This window comes from Rhinolophus sinicus, linkage group LG17 (genome assembly GCF_036562045.2).
Source record: "Rhinolophus sinicus isolate RSC01 linkage group LG17, ASM3656204v1, whole genome shotgun sequence".
Classification (NCBI taxonomy): Eukaryota; Metazoa; Chordata; class Mammalia; order Chiroptera; family Rhinolophidae; genus Rhinolophus; species Rhinolophus sinicus.
In genome coordinates this window covers 25,412,390-25,434,609 of record NC_133766.1, presented here as the reverse complement: position 1 = coordinate 25,434,609, position 22,220 = coordinate 25,412,390, and the positions used below count along the sequence as shown (strand labels likewise).

General features: G+C 53.2%; 2 protein-coding genes across 12 annotated transcripts in view; one reads left to right on the top strand and one right to left on the bottom strand.

Annotated features, from left to right (window-relative positions):
- Window positions 1–22,220, top strand: part of KCNJ9 (potassium inwardly rectifying channel subfamily J member 9) — a 38,560-nt gene that overhangs the window by 5,975 nt on the left and 10,365 nt on the right. The window contains exons 1-5 of one of the 11 annotated variants that reach the window (XM_019716453.2): window positions 1,569–1,747; window positions 3,229–3,327; window positions 3,698–3,773; window positions 4,037–5,001; window positions 7,638–7,867. In XM_019716453.2, coding sequence (XP_019572012.2) covers window positions 4,152–5,001; window positions 7,638–7,867 — 1,080 coding nt within the window. In that variant the 5' untranslated portion in view covers window positions 1,569–1,747; window positions 3,229–3,327; window positions 3,698–3,773; window positions 4,037–4,151. Of the gene's footprint in view, window positions 1–1,568; window positions 1,748–2,226; window positions 2,298–2,329; window positions 3,073–3,228; window positions 3,328–3,697; window positions 3,774–4,036; window positions 5,002–7,637; window positions 13,360–22,220 lie in introns of those variants that run through there. The other 10 variants (XM_074321994.1, XM_074321996.1, XM_019716454.2 and 7 more) reach the window with 10 other exon arrangements.
- Window positions 13,936–21,335, bottom strand: IGSF8 (immunoglobulin superfamily member 8). The gene is made up of 7 exons (XM_019716433.2): window positions 20,900–21,335; window positions 17,389–17,766; window positions 16,266–16,727; window positions 15,527–15,934; window positions 14,919–15,332; window positions 14,374–14,515; window positions 13,936–14,199 (listed from the first exon to the last, which is right to left on the bottom strand). Exons 1-6 carry the CDS (start codon window positions 20,955–20,957, stop codon window positions 14,400–14,402), a joined length of 1,836 nt encoding a protein of 611 aa, XP_019571992.2. The 5' UTR covers window positions 20,958–21,335; the 3' UTR covers window positions 13,936–14,199; window positions 14,374–14,399.

Sequence of the window (22,220 nt, the reverse complement as noted above, 5' to 3'; positions counted from 1 at the left end):
TTTATGCAGTTAATAATAACAATTTGAGGTGCTTTGTACATAAATGACATTTTTATGTATAAAAATTTCCTATTGTTATTCATTCTTGAAAATCACAAAAATATAGAAAAATGTACATCTGCTTTCCTAAACTTCCTTTCTGGAAATATTCATTCCAATATATCTGACCGTCGCAGCAAAAGGGTTAAGGAATCTGGAGAGAAACAGATCAATATCTTGGATATAATAATACTGGTAATAACAACACCTGGCATTTGTATACCACTCTCCACTTTTAATTATTTCCCTCAAGAAAATGAGCATTGAAGTATTTCCATTTTTCCAAATTTTTCCCGGGTTTTTATTAGTGTTCCTAAAGCTATTTCTATAAATTCATGATCAATTTATACGAATATTTTTATATTCTGCTTTTCTATGTAACAGCGTGTCTACATGCACAATTACATATATGAACATAGTAACTGATTATATTGCTATGCCACAGATATTACATTACTGAGGCAGTGTAATTATGAAAACAGCATGGAGGAGTGCCAAAGATGTGTGAGTTTGACTACTATCTCTGCCATTATCCAGACTCTGTGATATTTGGTAAATCACATTTGTCAGTTTAGTTTTCTCATCTATAAATGAAGAAAATAACACCTATTTCATATGGTATCTTACAGGGTTTTTAAATGAGGTGTTGTGTCCTTCATAGCTGATGATCAACAAATGGTTAGCAGTAGTGTCAGTATTATGTCTTTAGGTGTCTTTATCTGCACTGGACTATGAGCTCCTCCAAGCAGAGACTTATTCATTTCTGTAACCACCCCCGCCTAGCACATTGCTTGGCACTTGGGTTCCATAAACATTTGTTGAATGAATAGTTAGTAAGCCCTAACCTAGACTTTTCTCTCTGTTGGACATTTGGATTGCTTCTAGACTTTTAGCTATTAACAAAATACACTTCAAAGCCCTTCTGTTTATATTGCCTCATTTGAGCTGCACACCTGTGAAGCAGGCCACTATTTGCATATGTCCACATCCTATGATAGATGGAACAACTGTGGCTAAGGGAAGTGAAGAGACTCCTATGGGTCATGTCACAAATCAGTGACAAAGATTACCCTGCTTCCCTTCCTTGGGTGGATCTCTTTTCCCTCTAGCTACCTCTTTCTGGATCATGGTGGCCACTCCAAAAATGGAGACTGTGATGGTGGACCTGACCCAAGAGCAACACCTATACCCAGAGGCCCCTGTTGGAAGGGATGAGCTGCCAGCTCCCAGATGGCCCTTTAAATCCCCAGGAAACCAAATGCCTTATTCCCAAACACAGCAGGGCCTGTATTTTCCCAGAGCAAGGAGCTTCTTAGAAAAGAGCCGGCATGCCGGCTTTTTTTTTTTTTTTTTCCTGAGGGGGTGAGGAGGTGAGCCTCTGAATTGTCCAGGAGGAGGGAATTGGGCTAAAAATAGCGATAGCATGTGGATCAGCCTCTAGTAGTACCCAGGACTGGGGAGGGGAGGGGGATGCTCTAGAGCTGTCGCCAGACTGGTTGCTGTGGAAACAGGAGAGGAGCAGGGGAACCTGGGAAGTGGGGATGACACAGATAGCAAGTCCTAGTCAGAGCTGCTGCCACATTTAGGAGAAACAGCGGTGTCTGCGGCTCCCACCCTCCAAGGGGGCCAGGGGTGGGGGCGGTATCAGGGGGCATGGATGCTCACCCCCAGGGCTCTTTGCTGCTGGCTGCTCTCCTCTCCACACGCTGTGAGTTGAGTTTCGGGGGACTTGGGTTTGGGCCCCTATTTCCAAGGCAAGCGGGGATTTGGGAGGGCTGGGTCCTGAGGTAGTTTTCACCAGATTGCCTTCCAAAAAAGAAGCCCCCTTGCTAGCCAGCACTTCACACTCTGAGAAAGGGAGATTCAGGAAAATGTGGCACTGGGGTCTTCTGGAAAGGGGTTAGAGCATGCGCAAGAAATAAAGAGGAATAGGCTGAAGGAATAGGACTCTTTAGAGGGAAGGTGAAGAAATCAAGTCTTTGATCCTGGGATAGAGGTAACAATTTCACACCTTTCCTTCCCCCTTGAGAATAATGCAGCCCCCTCTAAAGAAGACAGGAGAGGGGACAAAATCAAAGCAAGGCTCACCTAAACCCCTGGGGCAATGGAGAGCAAGTGTTCTGGGAGTGATAAGACTAGGGGTAGGGTTCCTTCCCTACCCCTAAGCAGAGAGGTCTGTCTCCGCAGGCCAACTGGGGGTCAGATTGCTTAATATAAGAGACCATCTAGAAGCCCAGATGGGACTGAAGCTTGGATAAGTGAGACCCAGATAATTTTCTGCATGACCTGAGTCTGACTGGGGGTCAGATTGCCTAATACAAGAGAACGTCTGAAGCTGAGATAAGTGGGACCCAAGTAATTTTCTGCATGATGGGTGGGGTCTCTGAACCCATCAATGCTTAGAGATCTTGGGCTGCAGGAAAGGAAAGGAAGGTCCATTGTGGGGGGAGGGGAAGACCCTAATCTGCCATTGCATTGGGACTCCTGGATCCTGTGTCTCCTGACTCCTCCTGGAAAATAAATGTGGTGGTGCCCCTAAACTCTAAGCCATCTCTTGTTGGTTTCTCTTACCCCAACGCACACACACACACACACACAGCCTCCAAAGGTTTGGCTGCAGAGCACCTCACCCCAGAACTTAAATTCTGGAGCATTGGGTTTGGGGTTACATACCCAGGTGGTTTCTCCCCAGGACCTGGTCAAACATCCAGACCATCTGTGGTCCTCATGTCACACTCCTCCCTTCCCATATGTCACCCCCGCCAGCTCAGATTTCCTTTAAGGTGGGAGAGAATGATTCCCAGGAAGAAGGTTGAAAAGTCTCTAATATTTTTTCTAAACCTTTTCTTATATGGTCCACATCTCCTAGGGGCCCCTGGGTGCCTGGGGGAGGGCCCTGGATCTCTCTCTCTCTCAGGGCAGACTGCAGCTCAGAGTGCCCCTCCATATGAATTTGAGGCAAATTTAGGTGGGCTTCCCTTGGAATGCGAGCTTTGGCTCATATGAGGGAGCTGTTAGGATAATCAGTGAGAGGTAAGATGCTGGGGGTAAAGAACCGGAAGGGCGGGGGAGGTAAATGTGGGTGCTTATTGCTTCACTGAATCTGATTTACTGCATGTCATTAAGACGAGGATAGTAGAGGAATGCAAACGTAAGGCATGAGGAATTTTGTGCTTCCTTTACCCATAGGCGGCTGTGTTGATGGCATATCCTCCAGCTCTCAGGCCCAATTTCAGGCTGTCTTCACTGTGCAAAGAACCCAGGGAAAATAAGGTGATTCTACAGCAGGTTAGTCTTCAGGGAGGGGTTGCAATGGGAATTTCCTAGTGTAGGAATTTTCAATCCTTGCCCACTGGGGAGTTCCCACTTACTCTCCACCACTTCCATTTCTCCTTTGTAAGTTTGCTGAGTGGAGGAACACGTGGGTGAGGGTAGAGTGAGGTCCAAGGAGAGAGGAACGGGAAAGATTTTCTGTGTGTCAGTCTTGGAATAACCTTCAGAACAGCCTGGTTAGACCATGAGGTTGAACTGTGGAGGACAGTGATTAAGGGAGTGAGCTGAAAATAGCCGGGGGCGGGGGGGGGGGGGGGGGCGGGGAGCTGCTGTACAGGGAGAATAACTGCCTGCCTTCAAGGAGCCCACAGTCGAATGATTTCAGGAAACTGCCTCCCTGCTGGCGCCTCGCCTCTTGCCCCGGGAAGCCTGTGAAGTACTGCACACACCGGTTACAGGTGGTAAGGCCAAGATCTCTGGCACCGCTTTACCCTGAAAAGAATCATCAAACTTGCATAGTGCTATTCAGTTCGAATACGTTATCCCATTTGATCCTCACGATTTTGTGAGCTACAGGGGCAGTGAGAGTTGTATGTATTGTTCCCATAAAGCTGACGCGGAGACTGAGGCACTTCGTGCCTTGCTCAGGGCCACCCAACCCCTCGGTGCTGGCCCGGCTGTCTCGACCTATCCCGCGGGTCGATTAATTCTGCCAATATTTAAGTCCTTGTAGGAGCTGCGAGGACGCCCAGGCGCAGCCCGAGGGGCGGTCGGCAGCGGCGGCGCGGGCTCCAGCGCGCTGGCTGGCGCTGCCTGGGACACTGCCCCGCGCCGCCGCCATGGCGCAGGAGAACGCCGCCTGTGCACCGGGCCCCGAGGAGCCGCCGCGGCGCCGCGGCCGCCAGCGCTACGTGGAGAAGGACGGCCGGTGCAACGTGCAGCAAGGCAATGTGCGCGAGACGTACCGCTACCTGACCGACCTGTTCACCACGCTGGTGGACCTGCAGTGGCGCCTCAGCCTGCTCTTTTTCGTGCTCGCCTACGCGCTCACCTGGCTCTTCTTCGGCGCCATCTGGTGGCTCATCGCCTACGGCCGCGGCGACCTGGAACACCTGGAGGACACGGCCTGGACACCCTGTGTCAACAACCTCAACGGCTTCGTGGCCGCCTTCCTCTTCTCCATCGAGACCGAGACCACCATCGGCTACGGGCACCGCGTCATCACCGACCAGTGCCCCGAGGGCATCGTGCTGCTGCTGCTGCAGGCCATCCTGGGCTCAATGGTGAATGCTTTCATGGTGGGCTGCATGTTCGTCAAGATCTCGCAGCCCAACAAGCGAGCCGCCACGCTCGTATTCTCCTCGCATGCCGTGGTGTCGCTGCGCGATGGCCGCCTCTGCCTCATGTTCCGCGTGGGTGACCTGCGCTCGTCGCACATCGTCGAGGCCTCCATTCGCGCCAAGCTCATCCGATCCCGCCAGACGCTTGAGGGCGAGTTCATCCCGTTGCATCAGACCGACCTCAGCGTGGGCTTCGACACAGGCGACGACCGCCTCTTCCTTGTCTCGCCTCTCGTCATCAGCCATGAGATCGACGCTGCCAGCCCCTTCTGGGAGGCATCGCGCCGCGCCCTAGAGAGGGACGATTTCGAGATCGTTGTCATCCTCGAGGGCATGGTGGAAGCCACGGGTGCGGGCCAGTGGGAGGAGGGGAATGGGGTGGGTGGAGAACCTGACGTAGAAGGGCCTGGATGGGGGCGGGCACGGCAGAGGAAGGCAGGGGCAACGAGGGGAGGCCAGGTACCAGGGAGAGGATAGGCAGAGAGGCTGGTGGAGTGTGAGAGTGCGGTGAGATGGGGGACCTCTGTTGGGAGGGGCATGTTAGCAGGGTGACTCCACAGAGAGCCCAGAGAAAGCTTGGATAGATTCCCCAAAGTGGCCCTGGCCTGGGGCCGGGGTCTGGGAGGTCTGTGTTGCTGGGAATAGGTGAGAGGGCTACTAACAGCTGCCACTCATCCAGTGGTTGCTCTGTGTCCTGCACAACTCCAAAGTATCTTACCCCTCTGAGCTCATTTAATCTTAAGGAGAACTCCATAAAGGTAACGTCTTGTTATTGTGCTCATTTTTTAGAAAGGAGATTGCCCCAATGAAAGGTGAAGTAAGTTGTCTGCTGCCATAAGCTATTAAGTGGCCATGTGTGGAGAGGACACAGGCAGTCTGGCTTCAGTGTGCTTAGTGATATGGAGTTGGAAGTAGGGGTTGGGTTCGCTATTTTTGTCATTCTGAAAGTTCCGGGCCCCTGGAATTTGGTGGGGAGGGTTTTCTATAACCTGAGTTATTCGTAGGCTGAACTTTAGGGAGAGGTTGATATCTGGCGTCACCCCTGCCTCAGTTTCCCCATTCATCAAACGATTTTTCAGCTTCCACTGACAAAGGAAATAGATGATACTAGCATTTCTAGCAGCTTCCCAGTAGGAACTGGCAATACACCTGTGATGTCAGTACCTCCAACTCAAGCCTACAGTGAAGGGCATGGGAGCAGGTAGGGAAAGGCCAGTGCCAGGGAAGCAAATGAAGTCCTTCATGACATGAGATCTAGGAGTGGGACAAGGATTAGAAAACAGCAGGTGGATAACCAAAGGCCCATGGGCAGGCTGCAGCTCCTGTTGTCAGAGGTGACTGACTTTGTTGGCATCCCCCACAAGCTGGCGCCTTCAAACCCCCTGCCTGGCCCCTTCAAGCTGAGCCTCTACACACCACGCTCTGCCTCAGTGTTCCCCATTCCTTCTTCACCACCCCCAGGCTCCACCTAGCTCTTTCCCTCCTCCATTCACCCTACCCCCTTTCCTCTCTATCCCTCCAGCTCACACCATTTTACCAGTATGGGAGGCAGCCCCTCCCCTTACAGAGAATTTCCTACCCAGCCCACTTCTCCCTTTGTAACCCCAGACCCTCCCTCTCTTCCTTTCAACTCCTCTCCCCATAGTCCCTTTTGCCTCTTCTTCCCCTCCCCCACTGGATACTTCCTATTCCAGACTTCATCAAAGGAACTAAGGATACCAGTGACCCTAAAACGTCTTAGGGTGGGGATTGCAATGGTGGCAGCTGGTCTCTGATTAGCTGATGTTCAGTCTTCTGTTCCCCCTGTTCTGAGGTGGACATAGGCTGAGGTAGATGGGGGAGACCCTAGGGTAGGAGAAAAATCACTTGCCCTGTGGGGTGTGCCCACCTATTAAGGAGGACAGGACACAGGCTCAGGGCAAGGAGGGTGCGGTGAAGGTAGGGATGGGAGCTTGTCTGAGACAAAGCTGGAAAGGATGGTAATATTTTGGGTGAGAGAGTCAGGATCCAAAATGCTTTTGAAAAGCAAGTATAACGAGCCAAAATCCAACAAGATGACATTTAAAAGGAATAAATATAAAAGTCTACATTTAGGCTTAAAAAAAACAAATCACTTATGTAAGCACAGCATGGAAGAGCTCTGGTGAAAAAGAACTGGGGGTTTTAGTTGGCCACAGGCTTAATGTCATAGCAATGTGATACAGCTTCCAAAATGTTTATGTAATGTAATCTTGGACCCTATTAGCTAAAGCATCATGGCCAGAAAAAAGGTGGTGAGCCCTCTCATGTAAGGATCAGGCCACAATTTAAGTACCTTTAAAACAAAGTACTTAAAGGATCCTCCTTGGCCATTCTGGTTTACAGTCAAGAAAGTAAAATTTTGGGAAGTCAGGTCACGTGAGGAATGGTGGAGGGTGAGAGGAATGTTCACCCTAAAGAAGAGAAGACATGATAGAACCTGAGACTCCTGTTTTTAGATACTTAAAGGGGTGTCATATGTCAGGGGAATGAAACCAGGGAGTAAAATCCTGGGAGGCAGATTTTAGCTCTATATAAAGAACAACCCAACTATTAGAGCCATCATGCAAAGGAGTGGTAGCCTTGTGAGGTGGTGAGCTCTCAATTCTGGGAGGTAATCAGGTACAAGCCAGTTGCCCACAATTGGGAATGCTCCAGTGGGAGCCCTATATGGAGAGGGAAGTTGCACTTGATGATCCCCAAGGTAAATTTCAAGGCTAAGCTCTGATTGGCATCTCTAGTGGAGAGGAGAGTGGGTTGGAGATGAAGAGGAGCTGGGCATTGGAAAAGAGGTGAGCTGAGCAAGTACAGAAGTTGGGAGGGGGAGAAAGTAGGCTGGACGGAAGAGGTTGGGCCCCTTGGGGAAGGAATATAGGGAAGGGTGCTGGGAATAGGGCTGTGGACTGAGAGGCAGGAGAGAGAAGCCTGGGGCTGGGATTCCCCCTTACTCATGCCCCTCCCCCCCAGGAATGACGTGCCAAGCTCGGAGCTCCTACTTGGTGGATGAGGTGCTGTGGGGCCACCGCTTCACATCAGTGCTAACCCTGGAGGACGGTTTCTACGAGGTGGATTATGCCAGCTTCCACCAGACTTTTGAGGTGCCCACACCCTCGTGCAGCGCCCGGGAGCTGGCTGAGGCAGCTGCCCGTCTTGACGCCCATCTCTACTGGTCCATCCCCAGCCGGCTGGATGAGAAGGTGGAGGAGGAGAAGGGAGTGGGGGAAGGGGTACGGGGAGGGGCTGGCGCTGACAAGGGACAGAATGGCTGTTTGCCACCGCCAGAGAGTGAGTCCAAGGTGTGACCAGATTCCTCCACACCCCTGTGGCAGGGCCAGACACAGGTACCTGGGGAGCTGGATATTGGAGGTGGAGAAGGAGACAGGCGAGGTCCCTGGGAATACACTAAGTTTGGAGAAGTCCCTCAGAATCTTGAGTCCAGGATCCAATGTAGAAGGGAGGGATCCTGATTTCAGGAGAATGGAGGGTGGGGAATGGGTGAACTTACTACCCTGTCGTGTTTGACCTTCACATCTGTTCATGGGTGGATGGATGGACAGAAGAATGGATTTATATGGGTTGGATGGAAAGGTGGAAGCAGATAGAGACAGCTGGTGCATAGGTAAATGGACCGACAGACAGGTGATACACTCAGAGCTGCTGCTAACCCATAAAGCACCTTTGTGCAAATTCTAAAAGGCACCCCTTTTCTCCAGACTGATGCCACTGCAAATCAGCATGAGTGGCTTTGGGAGCAGAGTGTGGGCTGGATTTTAGTTCCCACACACCTCCTCAGCCAGCCTCCCTGTGTATGGCACACCTGTCTCATTGGACACAGTAGCCCCAGCTGACGCAGAGGAGAGAAAGCTGGATGGAGGTGGGCAGAGATAAGGAGGGAGCCCTCCCAACCCCACCCTCACCGCTGTGATAGGCTGAGTGGGAGGATGCAAGACTATAGAGGTGGATCAGCAGGGTGTGAATTACCTTGTCTACTGGGCAGAGAAACAGGAAATAGGAGCTGCCAGAGTTGGGTCCCTGGGAATAGAGAGCTCTTTTCTAACTGTGGAGTGAGATTTCATAAGTACCTCTGTAGATGTAGGAAGGGAGAGAGAGGTTCTGAGGAGGAAGAAGACCAGGGAGAGATGGAGAGAGTGAGTTCACTAGACCTGAGACATAGGGGCCCTTGGGAAAGCAGAATTAGTCTTAGGGCACAGTGAGAGGAAGTCATTCAGATTGTTCATTGGGTGCCCATTGGGTACAGAACACTGAACCAAGCATATGGGGGGTGAACAGTCCAAGACCCTGTCATGCGAGTTCTCTGGTCCTGCTTCACGCATAAGAATGCGGGATATGGCGAGGCCAAAAAGGAATACCAATGGGAGGGTTCATCCCACTATAGTCTTGCTGGAGGCTGGGTTGGAGATATAAGAAGTAGGCTCCATACAATGCGCAATCCGCTGTCCGCTTCTCTGCCAACCAACCTACCCCACTTGCTAGCTGCAATCTGCTGTCCACTTCTCTGCCAATCAACCCACCAACCGCAATCCATGCTTGCTAGCATAGCCATGGCAGTTACATTAGTGGCCAATGGTCAACTGGCTACAGCTGATGGCCAACTAGTTACAGCTGATGGCCATCTACTAACCAAGCCAGCACCTTTCCACGTGAGGCTGAGAGCCTGGAAACTGCTCTCTGGGACTCTGTCCCCACACTCCACCCCTCCAGGGTCTTGCCTCACAACCCACGCAACAAGCATCTTCTGCGAGGGGCCCTTTGTCAGGAACACAGCTCATGAGAAAAAGTTTTAGTCCAGTTCAAGTCAGGTCCCAGGGGTTGTCCCTCGATGTCTACCTACTTCCTGGGCACAGCCAGGGTTCTCAGGGTACCGTGCTGGAACAATAGTGGCTCACAGCCAAGGTGCTTACATATTCTTGACGGTGGATGTTGAGACATAGGAAGCAAACATCTGCCTGTACCCCAACAAGGGATCTTCCTGCACCACGGTCTCGCTGGCGGCTGGACGAGACACAGGAAGCAAACATTTGCATGTACCCCAACAAGGGGTCTTCCTGCACCACAGTCTCGCTGGCGGCGGGGCGAGACAAAGGAAGCAAACATCCGCCAGTTCCACTACACGCCAGTTCCACTACACGGTGGTACATTCCCAAGCAAAAAGTCAAGCGGTCCATCAAATCAGGGATGGAAGGCAATTCCCCATAGTCCATAGTCATTTGCCAGGGCTGTGCGTTGGCCTCACAATGTGTGCCCTCTCCGCAGGGTGAGGGCTCCCAGTCCTCCCCAACCTGTGGGTGAGGGACGACTTTGACGTCACCCGCATCTTCCACTGAGGCCTCAGCAAGCGTCTCCCCATGGGACCAAAAGTCCCGCATTTTGGTCGCCCCAGCAAGCACTTCCCAGCCCACACAGCTGCAACGACCTTCGCTTTCTCTGGCCTATGATGGTTGGAGAGCCATCCATGTCTTCCCACCCATCCATGGGGATCCAGCTCTCCGGCAGCTGCACAGCTTTTCCTATGTTGGTTGGAGAGCCATCCACATCCTCCCATCCCTCCTCGGGGATCCAACTCCTGAGAACAGTGGCCACTGGGCACCACACACAGTGTAGGGGCCACCTGTCCTCCTGCTCAGAGTCAGACACCGTTCCTACCTGGCGGGAATCCTGCTCACTGTGTCAGGGGTCTGAGTGGGTGGAGGCCTTGATGTAAGATGTCCGCAACCCTTGTAGCCTATGGCAGCAGCAGACTACCAAAAGGAAGGCAACACTTTCTATGGCCAAGAGGGTGGTGTGCCACCTGGAGGCTCGAGTCTCCCAGGCAGACCTCGCCTCCCATTCCTGGCACCGCTCTTCACGGGTCTCCCGAAACTGAGCTTTCACACGTATGTACTGCTCCATTACCTCTTTGGGGATTCTGGCCGGTGCTGTACCCTGCTTGCTGTGCTGTGTGTCGTGCGGGGACTCTGGTCCCGCTGCCCACATAAGAACGCAGGATATGGTGAAACCAAAAAGAAACACCAACGGAGCCATAGATAGGGGAGTCATACCACTATATTCTTGCTGGTGGCTGTGCTGGAGACACAGGAAGCAGGTGCCACAATCTGCCTAATCTGCCATCCGCTTCTCTGCCAACCAACCCACCAACCGCTTGCTAGCATAGCCACGACAGTTATATTAGTGGCCAATGGTTAATAGGCTACAGCTGATGGCCATCTGCTAACCGAGCCAGCACCTTTCCACGTGAGGCCGAGTCTGGAAACTGCTCTCTGGGACTCTGTCTCCACAGACCCATTTCCTATCTTGGAATACAGTGCACATGGGAGAAACAGAAATATGCCCATAGCAACTTTAAAATTAAGAACCTGAGAAGTCTCTCCAAGCAGGGGTAGGAGGGGTTGGTAATCAGAAAGCTAGGGATTGAGCACAGCACAGAGAAGGAGCTAAGCCTGCAGCTATAGCATCAGAGTCACCTGGAGGGCTTGTGGAAACACTGCTGTCCCACTCCCAGACCTTCTGACTCAATAGGTCTGGGATGAAGACCAAATATTTGCATTTTTAATAAGTTCCCAGGTCATGCTGATGCTGCTGGAATGGGACTACAGTTTGAGAACCACTGCCATCAGCAAACACCAGGGGTTGTATCAGGAGATGGGGCAGCCAAGCTGAAGAGTAGCAGAGGAGGAGATGAGGGTCCTTGGGGTGGAGACTGGAATAGAAAGGGTGGAGTCTATTGTGTAGGTAAAGGGTACCCTGAAACCCAGGCTGACAAGTTTAACTCTGGGCCCAGGGACTCACCTGTCAATAGAAATAGGGTGGTGACAACTAGAGATGGTGTTTGGGGAAGCTAAGTAGGCAAGACTGATAGGAGGAGGCAGTAAGCACACCTTGAGGGGATTCCTGCAGAGGTGATGGGGAGTTGGAGCAGGAAGTGGCAAAGGGGGGAATCCTTTATAGGTTCTTACTTTCACAGGAGCATCTTTGCTGCAAGCATTTTAGCTGCAAACATTTTCACCACATACCTAATTGATTATAAGGTAATTTTACTGTAAAAAGAACGTAACAAAATTAAAGAGTTTATTGCAAAATACAAAGTATTTGAATACATTTAAAAGTGTGTAGATTCATGGCAATACTGTATAAATAACTTATTTTATTTTGTGTTTGTACCTAAGCACTTGTCTTATTTCTGTGGGAAATGTGGGTTCAACTCTGCACTTTCAAAGAGGGCCCTTGGCCTCTCCTCCCAATGTAGTGTGTTTCAAAATAAGAAACCAACGGTTGGGGCATATCATCGTCCTCTGGAAGAAATGCTAACTATTTTAAGACCAGCACCATCATGTCTCTTCATCACTGTATAGACCATTACAAGAACTACCTAAGATTTATACAATGTAAAAATGAGAGTAACTGTGAGAATTTCATTAGTGGAAAAATGAAACCAAAATTACAACTAGCTTAAATATATTAAGTCCACTAAAGGTGGTTGATTTGTCAATGGACAAATTCAAGCAACCAAACAAGCACACACACACACACACACACACACACACACACACACACAACCTGTCAACCAGTTATTTTTATCTCTCTCACAGCAAAATTGCCTTATGGCCAGTTAGTTATGTGGTAAAAATGTTTGGGGCAAAAATTCTTGCAGCAAAGATGTCTGCAGGAAAGACACTGTAGCGAACATACTGGACCTGCCCTTGTAGGACTTTGGAGGCAGGGTTAAATGTGGGAGAGAATGTGAGAGAAGGTGTCTAACATCTGTCTAGGTCTGTGGCCTGCTATCTGTCCAGCTAGGACAGGGGCCCCTTCAGATGCTATTCCCATCCCCTGACCACCCCTTTTGGTGTCATTCCAGTCACCAGGGGCAGTCCCCCAGGATGGTGGAAAGATCAATGGCAAGCTGAGAAGGGACAGAGGTAGAGGGGACCTGAGGCTGGCCTCGTGGGAGAAAAGTGTGTGCCCAGGCAGGCATGCCCTCCAATACTGGCTACACCCCACTCCTGTCCTTTAATAAAAGTCTGAGCCCTTTGGAGGAAAGCACCCAAATCTGCTCCATTCCAGGCTGGGAAGCTAAGGTCCTGTGGGACATGTGCCTCCTAGAAACAGGAATGGGGGTCTTGGAGAGACCCCATGCCAGTTTGGGTCCACTCAGAGAGGACGTCTTTGCCTCAGGTCACAGGGCCACCTGAGTCACCATCAGTCAAAAATGAGGTTCCGGAACCCTGATGTCATCTGTTCCCCCAAGAACAAATGTTGGGATGCAGGATGAAATGTCATTTTGGCTTAATTCAGTGAAAAAGCTAGAGACTAGGCAGGAGGCAGTGGGCTGTCTGTACACACACACACACACACACACACACACACACACACATTCTCTCTCTCTCTCTCTCACAGTAGTTAACCCATTGCAATTGAATGGGCAGAGAAACTGAGCCTGGATAGAAGTTACTGAGACCCTGCCATACCTTTCCTCGCCACTTAGTCACCACTCAGGGTACTACTGCATACAGTGCAAGGAGTCAGGAGACCTGGGTTCTAGTTGTGACACTGTCACTAATTAGCTCTATGACTCACTTCTCTGGGCCTCACTCTCCCCATCTTTAAAAATAACAGTAGCAAACTAGTAATGCTCGATAAGTGTTTAAATAAATGAATTAAAAGAGGTAAACTGAGTGCCTCTTAAGGTGTAATGCAGTAAGAATTCTAAGATCAGAGAATTCTTACGCAGAGGGGTGAGGCAAGGCCTGGGTAGGGGTGGTGTATGCAGGGGTTCTGTGGGCACACAGGCCTCCCCTGACTTACCCGCCATCCAGGCGCTGTGTTCTGGGGCTTCTATCCTGCTGCTGTCAGACAGAATAATGAAGATCAGGAAGAAAAAGACTGAGGCCCCAGGGCTGGTGGTAGGATTTATGTCCAAGACAAGCTGGACCAGCAGAATGACAGGGCGTAGTACAGGGAACTCAGAAAAGGGCACTGCTGGAAGCCTGCGCCCTGTAACCTGGGAGAACCTGGGAGTGAGGACCCCCCCTTTCTGTGCTCCCCTCTCCGAGTAGAAGTCCTAACAAGAACTGGTTCGACACTGACAGCTCAGGTAGCAGATGGAATCCAGGTGTCCCCTCCTGGGGTGGGTGCACGGCCCACAGAGGCCAGATGGGGTTTGTGGTGGACAGAGGCTTGGGGCATCCAGAATAGTGCCACAACCCCCAGCTTCTTACAGCCTTATGGTAGGGAAGACAAGCAGCCCTGGATTTTATAAAACAAGTTTATTCACATTTTAGAAAAACTAGTTGTAGGACAGGGAAAGCCTCCCTTCAGGCTGGGTACGAGATCAAGAACAGAAGGCCGGAGGGAGGAGTCAGGAACGGAGTAGGGAATGGAGGCCATGCCCCCCACTCTGGGCGGGAGTAGGTCAAATAAATTAAAGGAAGGTAGCACAGAGGGACAGAGTGTCCAGGCAACCGGAGGTGGGCTTGGAGCTGGGCTGAAAGACAGTCAAGACCTGTGCGAACTGGAGAGAGAGCATGGAGTGAGCTAAGAGCCCTGAGTGGGGCTCCGTCACAGCCCTCACTCACCTACAAGGTCCTGCAGAACTGTGAGCTGGCTCGTCCTCCAGGTGGGGCTGGGGAGCAAGCAGCTCATCTCAGGACTTAGGAAGGCAAGGCTGGGAGTTCTTTTCCCTCACCTGGGTTGGGGCGGGGGGGTGAGGAATCACTGTTTTCTCAACCTCTTCATGAAGCAGCAGGTGATGGTACCAAGGACAGTGGCGCCGGTGACTAGAGCAACCGCTGCACCCACCAGCAGGGGCACGAACAGGGTGTCCAGGGCTAGGTGAGAGAGGATGGCTGCGTGACTAGGACAACCCCTGCCCCCACCAGCAGGGGCACGAACAGGGTGCCCAGGGCTAGGTGAGAGATGATTCCCTCCACCCACTCTCCCACTGGAGTCCCAGCACCTTCTCTATCAAGTTGTCTGCACCCACCTCCTCCCCATTCACAGACAGCTCTATCCGGCCCACTCCCTGCCCTCTCTGCATTCAAGTCAAAAATCTACCAAGAACCCTGGGACAGATGGGCACTAGGGGGCTGAAAGCTGGATTTTCAAGACTCTTCGTGTGAAGTGATGCAGAGAGAAAGAGGGGACACTAGCAGGAGGATCAGATGGAAAGAGAATAAGAGATGGGGCTGGAGGAAGGCGGTAAGTGAAGAGGGGAGGATAGGAGTCACTCACCATGCGTGTAGGGGTAGACTGTGACAGGCCCTGAGCGGGCACTGCCTGCCTGGTACCAGCTATAGTCGGCATGCTGCACCCAGGCGCTGGGGGCACAGTGGTACACGCCTTCATCTTCAGGCCCCAAGCTGTGTAGTCTCAGCCGGTGGCTTCGGGGCCCCACAAGCTCCACGCTGATAGGGCTTCCTCCAGGCCGGACCCCCAGCTCTGCCACACCATCCTGGCCCACGCCACCCACCAGCTGGGCAGAGGCCGAGCTCAGCTCCCCATCCTCAGGTCGCTCCACCCACCAGCTGGTGGCTAGCCGCAGCCCTGGGGGCCCACCCCGCACAGAGATGTTGCAGAGCAGGGAGGCGGTCTCCCCGCGGTACACTGTGCCTCCTGCCAGCCACGCCACAGCCTCCAGCACCACACCTGTACAACAAAGGCCATGGAGATGCAAGGTTGAGGGAGCATGGGGTCAGGACCGCTGTCCAAGCAACACCCCAGGAAACTCAAGGTGTTCCCACAATCTTAGAAGAAGAGTATGAGACTGAGGGATGGAGGCAGCTGATGGAGAGGGAGAGAGGCATAGAAACAGAAGGAAAAGGTTCTACAAATCCTCTCACCTTCCTCCCGCACGTGCACTGGGAGGGGCCGGGAGCGGGCACTGGCTGCTTCACGAAGCCGGGCCCCAGACCCCCGGATGTAGGCCTTGGCAAGGCAGCGGTAGGTGCCTGCATCACTAGGCCGGGCAGCCTCCAGCCGTAGCCGATAGGTTCTGGATGCCACCTTCTCCATGGCAATGTGCCGGCCCTCATAGCCAGGGCCCAGGCTGCCCACACCCTCTGTGTCCAACTGGGCTACCAGGTGGCCAGGCCCAGGTGCCCCTGCAGGTGCCATCTCCCAGCCCACAGAGTACGCAGCATGACGGCCTGGTGAGGGTAGTGCCCCTGACACATTGCACAGCAGTTCCAAGGGCTCCCCTGGGCCAATCCGACGTTCACCAGGCCCCACGGCCACTGCCAGCTGGCTGGCTGAAACAAAGGAGGGGGAAAGGTTATCACGGAGGCAGGAGGGGCACCTTACTCCCCAACTGTAGTTTGCTTGACAGCAGCAACTTTGAGGCCACCCATCTGATTCTCGCGTGGTCTGACCATCTCCTATACCCAGGGGCCCAACACTCCCCTCAGCCATGGCCCTCCTACCTCCATACCCAACTCTGAGCAGAAAAAACTGTCATGGGTGGTATAGCGGGAAGTGATGCTAACAGGACTGCTCACTCTAGTGAAGGTGGGCTCCCTGGTTTATGACCATCTGGTACCCCAAGTACCCAGAGATACCACGGCTCCCAGCTCCTATACTCACACAGTGTCTGCACATCCACATGGGCCAGGACAGCTCTCTTCTCCGCAATCTGGGCCCAACTGCCATCAGGATCCTGAATCCACTCGGTGGCAGTACAGTGGTAGGTGCCAGCATCCTCGGCCTGGGCGCCCCCCACCACCATGCGGTACCGCTCAGCCCCCTCCTTGCCAAGCCGCAGCTCCCCTACAGCTAGCCGCTCAGCATAGGGAGCACCAGCCTCCACAGCCAGGTCAGGCCGGAGTCCCACCACTTCCTGCAGAGTCCCTTGCACCACCGGCGCCTCAGGCATGGCTCGTCCAAAGGACACCGCCAGGTGTGTATGCTTCTGCGTGCTTGACCGTGCCAGGCAGCCCAGTGCCAGCTCCTGCCCCTCATGCACTGTTAGGCGAGGGGGAGAAGTCGGGGCCTGGCGGCCTCGGGGCCCTGGGGAGGTAGCAGACACCTGTAGCCCATCTGGAAGAACTGGAGAGAACAGCTGGAGTGAGGGAGGGCTGGGAGCTACTGTTTCCTATGTACAACCTATTTCTCTAAATAGACAGTGAGCTCCTACAGGGTGAAGATTTTATGGTGCATTATTTCTGCTGTAACCCAGTGGTGCCAAGGACAGTGCTGGGCCCATAACAGGCATTCAATAAGTACTTGTTGAATTTCATAGAACCAGCCCTTCACCTTCATCCTTATGTTTGGGACTGACCTGTTTGAAATGCTCAAAAAGTGGTTCTGTCTTTCTTCTCAGAAGAGAAATAAGAGAGCAAGAATGTCACATGGTGTCACTCCTCTTACCATACCTCTGCTTTTTCCCCACCTCCCCCAAATCTGGATCCTGGAATCTCCAGGAATGGAGTCGATTCACCCTATCAGGGAATGGAGAGGGGACCAGACAGCTTAAGGACACTTCTGCTCTCCCAGGAGGTAGCTTCATAGAATAAGAAGAGCCGTGCGCTAGAATGGTTTAGAGACCCAGACCAGTCACTAACTTGTTGGGTGACTGTGCAAGTCTTAACCTCTTTGGGCCTCAGGTTCCTCAGCAGCAAAATCTGAGGGGTGGTTATAGGTTCCTCCTGGCCCTGACTTTCTGCCTTTTCTGTGGGGGGTGGCCCTCCCCTTTCCTAGGGTCTAGTACCTCTCAGTTCCACCTTGCCGCTGTAGCTGCCCAGGTAGTGGGCATCAGTGGAGGGTGTGTAGCACTCATAAACGCCAGCATCCTGGGCCTGCAGGCGGCTGATCTTAAGCACCACAGCATCACCCTGCAGACGTTGCACCTGTACCTCACCAGCTGCCACGCGGGGCCCAAACACAGCATAGGAGAAGTGGCTATCCCTGGTACTGACAATGCCCAGTGCAGCCTCTGGGGCCTCGGGCCTGTACAGGAACCACTCAAAGTCCTGCTGGTCAAGTCCCTCATAGCCAGTGACATTGCAGGAGATGGAGACAGCTGTGCCAGCCACGCGGTACAGTGGCCCCTCGGGGACCAGCACCTCTCGGGCACAGCACCGGACTCCTGTAGGGAAAGAGAGAAGAAGTTGGGGATCCTTGGTTCCCATTGCATCCATCCCCCCACTACCAGCACCATTATTGACCCCTGCCCCTGAAAGGAAAGGAAATCTGGAGAAAGTTGGTATGCAGCTTGGGCAGAGTTCTGAGAATAGGGTAAGGATGCTGGCAGGTAAGACACCTAGGTCTCAAAGAGATGGTACAGAGCCCGGTTTACCTCAGAACCCAGAAATATGCCATTTCTGACAGGCCAGAAACAGAAAGAACATCTTTTTCCTGTTGTAACCATTTTCTGATTCCAGCTGTAACTTGATTCCCTCCTCCCAACCTCCAGTATCATGTCTGTGGTTCCCATTCTGGCCTGGTCAATGGAGCCTTCTAGCTAAGGGATTCTGAGACCACATATTCCCCTCCCTTGTTTGAGAGGAGCTGGCAAAATCTTGCTCAGAAGGGCTAGTTGGCTTAGCTGTGTCACCTGGGCCAGGGGACTCCAGACAATGGAGCCAGTGGCCCAAGCTGGACAGGGCACAGACAATGTCATTTCTCACCACACAATGCCCTCCTCCCTCCAGCTGTGCCATGAGCTCACTGCTTCTCCTACCCCACCGGACTGCTGAGGCAGCTGAGGCTTATGGGGCAAGAACCAGGCTCTGCTCTGGCCTCTGGAGGCAGAAGATCCCTTCCCCCCAGTGCCTGCCAATCTTCCAGGCTAGCCCAGCTGATGCCCAATGCCCCGCCTTACCCCCAACAAAAGCCTTTATTTACATATGGTTCCTTTTCTGTAGGGAAGCACAAAATCCCCAGCTGCCCCTTGTCTTCTTTCTCTCCTCTAGGCCCCAGCCTGCCCCAGCAGATACTCTGGCAGTTTGGAGGGCTCAGCTTCTCTCCTATCCCCACTAGATAATATCACAGAACCCCAGAGTGTAACGAGGCCTGGGACAGAGCCCTGCCTCCATTTTACAGATGAGAAAGGTAAGGCAAGAGAAGCACACTGTTTTGGCCAAGATCCTACTGTCGTTAGATGGTTCCACATATCCCTGCGGAGGGACAAAGCCAGAGAGGACGATAGGGAGCGCCAAGGCGAGTGAGGCCTGAGGAGATGATCTCACCAAACAGAATGTCACTCCCAGGGGCACCCCGACAGCCTGTCCCCAGGGGCTAGAAGAAAACCCCGAGTTTGTGCTCAATCACTGTCTTTCAGAAGCGCTCCCTCCTCTCGATTCTCCCACCTGAGCCCAGCTCCTTGTCCTTCCTCCTGTGGCTGAGTCATGAGGGGAACTGTGGTCACTTGGTTAGAGCACAGGCTGGGAGTCTGTCCCATTCCTATCCCCAGTTATATGGCCTAGATCCATCCCTTCCTTTCCCAGGCCTCCGTTTCCATACTGAGGAGAGATAAGAGCTTCCATTCAGATAGTGAGTGTGACTCAGGAGGGCTCTGCCTGAGAGCACTTCATAATCAGGGTGCTGACAAAGATGACTGAGCTGACACCTTCCTCCAGGGCCTCCACCTTCCCCAACCATCAGGCTGACTCCACTCTGAAGGGCCCCCTCCCACCTTCCTGGCTCCACAACTGCTGATGCTTGGAGATCTCATGAGAAAGTCACCCCTACTGCCTTAGGAAACCAGCTGCCCAGCAGTTCTCTCTTCAGCCAGGTCCCCTCCTCTGTGTTAGCAGAGAGGGAAGGGAGAACAGAGAGACTTGCTTTGTAGTCAGACAGATCTGAGTTCAAATCCTAATCCCAACACTCACGAGATGCATTCTCTGGGCAAGTTATACCATTTTCCTCATCTTTGAAATAAATATAAGTGTCCCCCAATTTCGGCAGGCTCTTCTATCTCTGTGCATCACACTTACCCATCTCCCATGAGCTCCTCTCTGCTCCACACTGCCCAGTGGGGAAAATAGGCCAAATGCTAGGCAACTGGTCCCTCTGACATCCTTCTGCCTCCTGCCCAGGGCCCCAAGGAGAGGACTCATTCTAGTCCCACAGGGACTCTGCTGGTGCCGCTGTAGAACTCTGGTCTAGAAAAGGGGGCTGGGACTACATCAGCCTAAGCCTAGATTATAGCAGCTACAAATCCTGGCAGACAGACTACCCCCACCTTCACCCTCATCCCCCTCGCCACGCTCTTATTTTAAGGGCTTCAGTCTCCTGATCATCTGTACAGGCAGTCTCCCTGTCTTGATGCCACACTCCTTTCTAGACCATCTCCTATAGGGAGCCCTCCAGTTTATGCCAAAATCAGTCCCATAGTCACTGCCGTCATGCATCCATGCAACAGACCCAGGACACGCCACCATGAACACCCACCATGACAGAAACAGGGCGTTTGGAAATCCCAGCTCAGTCTCCATGGAGCCTGGTTTCTCCCCAGGCAGGGAAGCTGGGACTAAGGTGGTGTGACAACTGGTGGGAAGCTACCGTGTTTCCCCGAAAATAAGACTGGGTCTTATATTAATTTTTGCTCCAAAAGAGGCATGCGGGCTTATGTTCAGGGGATGTCATCCTGAAAAATCATGCTAGGGCTAATTTTGCGGTTAGGTCTTATCTTCGGGGAAATAGGGTACAGAGCCAAGTGCCATCTGGGAGAGGGCAGGTGGGGCAAAGAAGGACCCAGCCCAGGTCAGAGATGGGGAGTGAGAGAGGGAACAGCGCCCAACCTCAGAGGATGAGGTGTGTGTGTGGGGGGGGCGGGATGCAATCAGGGGAGACTTACTTCAAAGATCGTGAGCAGAACCGGCAACCGGGCCTCCAGCCAACTCCGGCAATTCTGAAGGCCCGCAGGCACTGCCCACGCAGGGCGGGCACCCCAGGCTGGGCCTGAAGCTTAGTGTGAGGCAGAGAGGAGTCGCAGCATTTGGGCGCAGCGACCTTAGGATGTAGGTGTGCTTGCTGAGAAATGGGGTCTGACCTTCCCGGAGGCCTGGCAGTCCCTGGGGCAGCACCTCGATGGGTGCTCACTGTGCCCCAGCCTGGGGCCTACAGCTGAAGAGACTTCACCCCCCCCCCCCCAGGCTGGCTGGGTGATCTGGAGGCGCCGCTGACAGAGTAGGGGTTGCGAAGGGCTCCGAAATGCTAGGGAAGATGGCAGGCACCTGCCGGGCAGGGCTGAAGGCTAAGGCGGGGGCCAGGCTTACCTAGCATTAGCAGCAGCAGCAGCAGCGGCGGCGGCGGCGTGGGACCGAGGGCACCCATCCTGCGCAGCCGACTCTCGGGAGGTTCCGGGGGGCGGCGCGGGCTCTGGGCTGCCAGATGCTCGGGGGGCGCATGCCCGGGTGGAGGGCGTAAAGCAGAGCCGCGAGGCGTGGGTTCTTCCAGTAGAGCTGAGCCGAGCCGAAGCAGCGGAGTCCTGTCTCTCCTCCTCCCACTGATTTCCCTCCCTCCTCAGCGACTCAGGAAATCTTTCCCGCCCCGCCCTGCCCAGGCTCCGCCCCTGCCCCGGCCTCAGGCTGCCGGCCCCGCCCGGGTCCCGTCCCAGTCCCCAACCCCGCCTCCACCCCTCCCGACCCTGGCCCCGCCCAAGTTCCGGGTGCTGGACCTCGGTCCGCCCCCGTTCCCGACTCCGCGGACTTTGGCCCCAGCCCCGACCCCACTCCTGTTTCTGGCTCCCCCAGGGGTCCTGGGCCGCGGCATCTGCCCCGCCCACCTCGATCCTGGTCCTGCCCTCCTGGCCTCAGCCGGATACTGGACTCCGCTCTGAACCCGATCCTAGACTTGGGCTCGGGCTCCGCGCCCTCCCCAACCCGCGCAGGGTGGCAACACCTGGGCTCAGCCAAATCCCCACCCCTGGCGTAACGGAGTGAATCCCAATCCCACACCTGCTAGCCTTTCTATGAGACTTGGGTACAGGAGCTCTAGGGTCAGTGAGGTGACTGTGGCCACACATTTAGAATTCAGTTATTTGCTCTGGGCCGCTAGGCCTCGCTGCAAACGCCGCTGAAGTGGGCATGGGCGGGAACCATGAGTTCCCGTCGCGCAGAATCTGGGCAGAAGGGCGCTTCAGAGCCCAGAAAGTCACTGGAGACCTGTTTGCCACCCCCTTGGGGCAGAACTAGGGGAAGTGGGTTGGGAGGGTGGGCCGGCTGGGCACCGTCACTTCCTGGTTGGTGATCCTGGTCTAGGTTGCTTAACCTTCTTCTACTCCAGTTTTGTTGTTGGCAAATTGAGGTGGGATGACATCCACCCTAAAGGGTTTTTGTGAGAGTTAATTGAGATAACGTACATAAGGTGCCTGGCACAGGATAACACGGAGTAGGAGCTACCCGTGTGTCCCCGAAAATAAGACCTAGCCAGACAATCAGCTCTAATGCATCTTTTGGAGCAAAAATTAATATTGGACCCGGTCTCATATTATATAAGACCCGGTATTATATTGCATTGTAATATTATATTACATTATATTATATTATGTCTTATATCCAGTCTTATAGTAAAATAAGATGGGGTCTTATATTAATT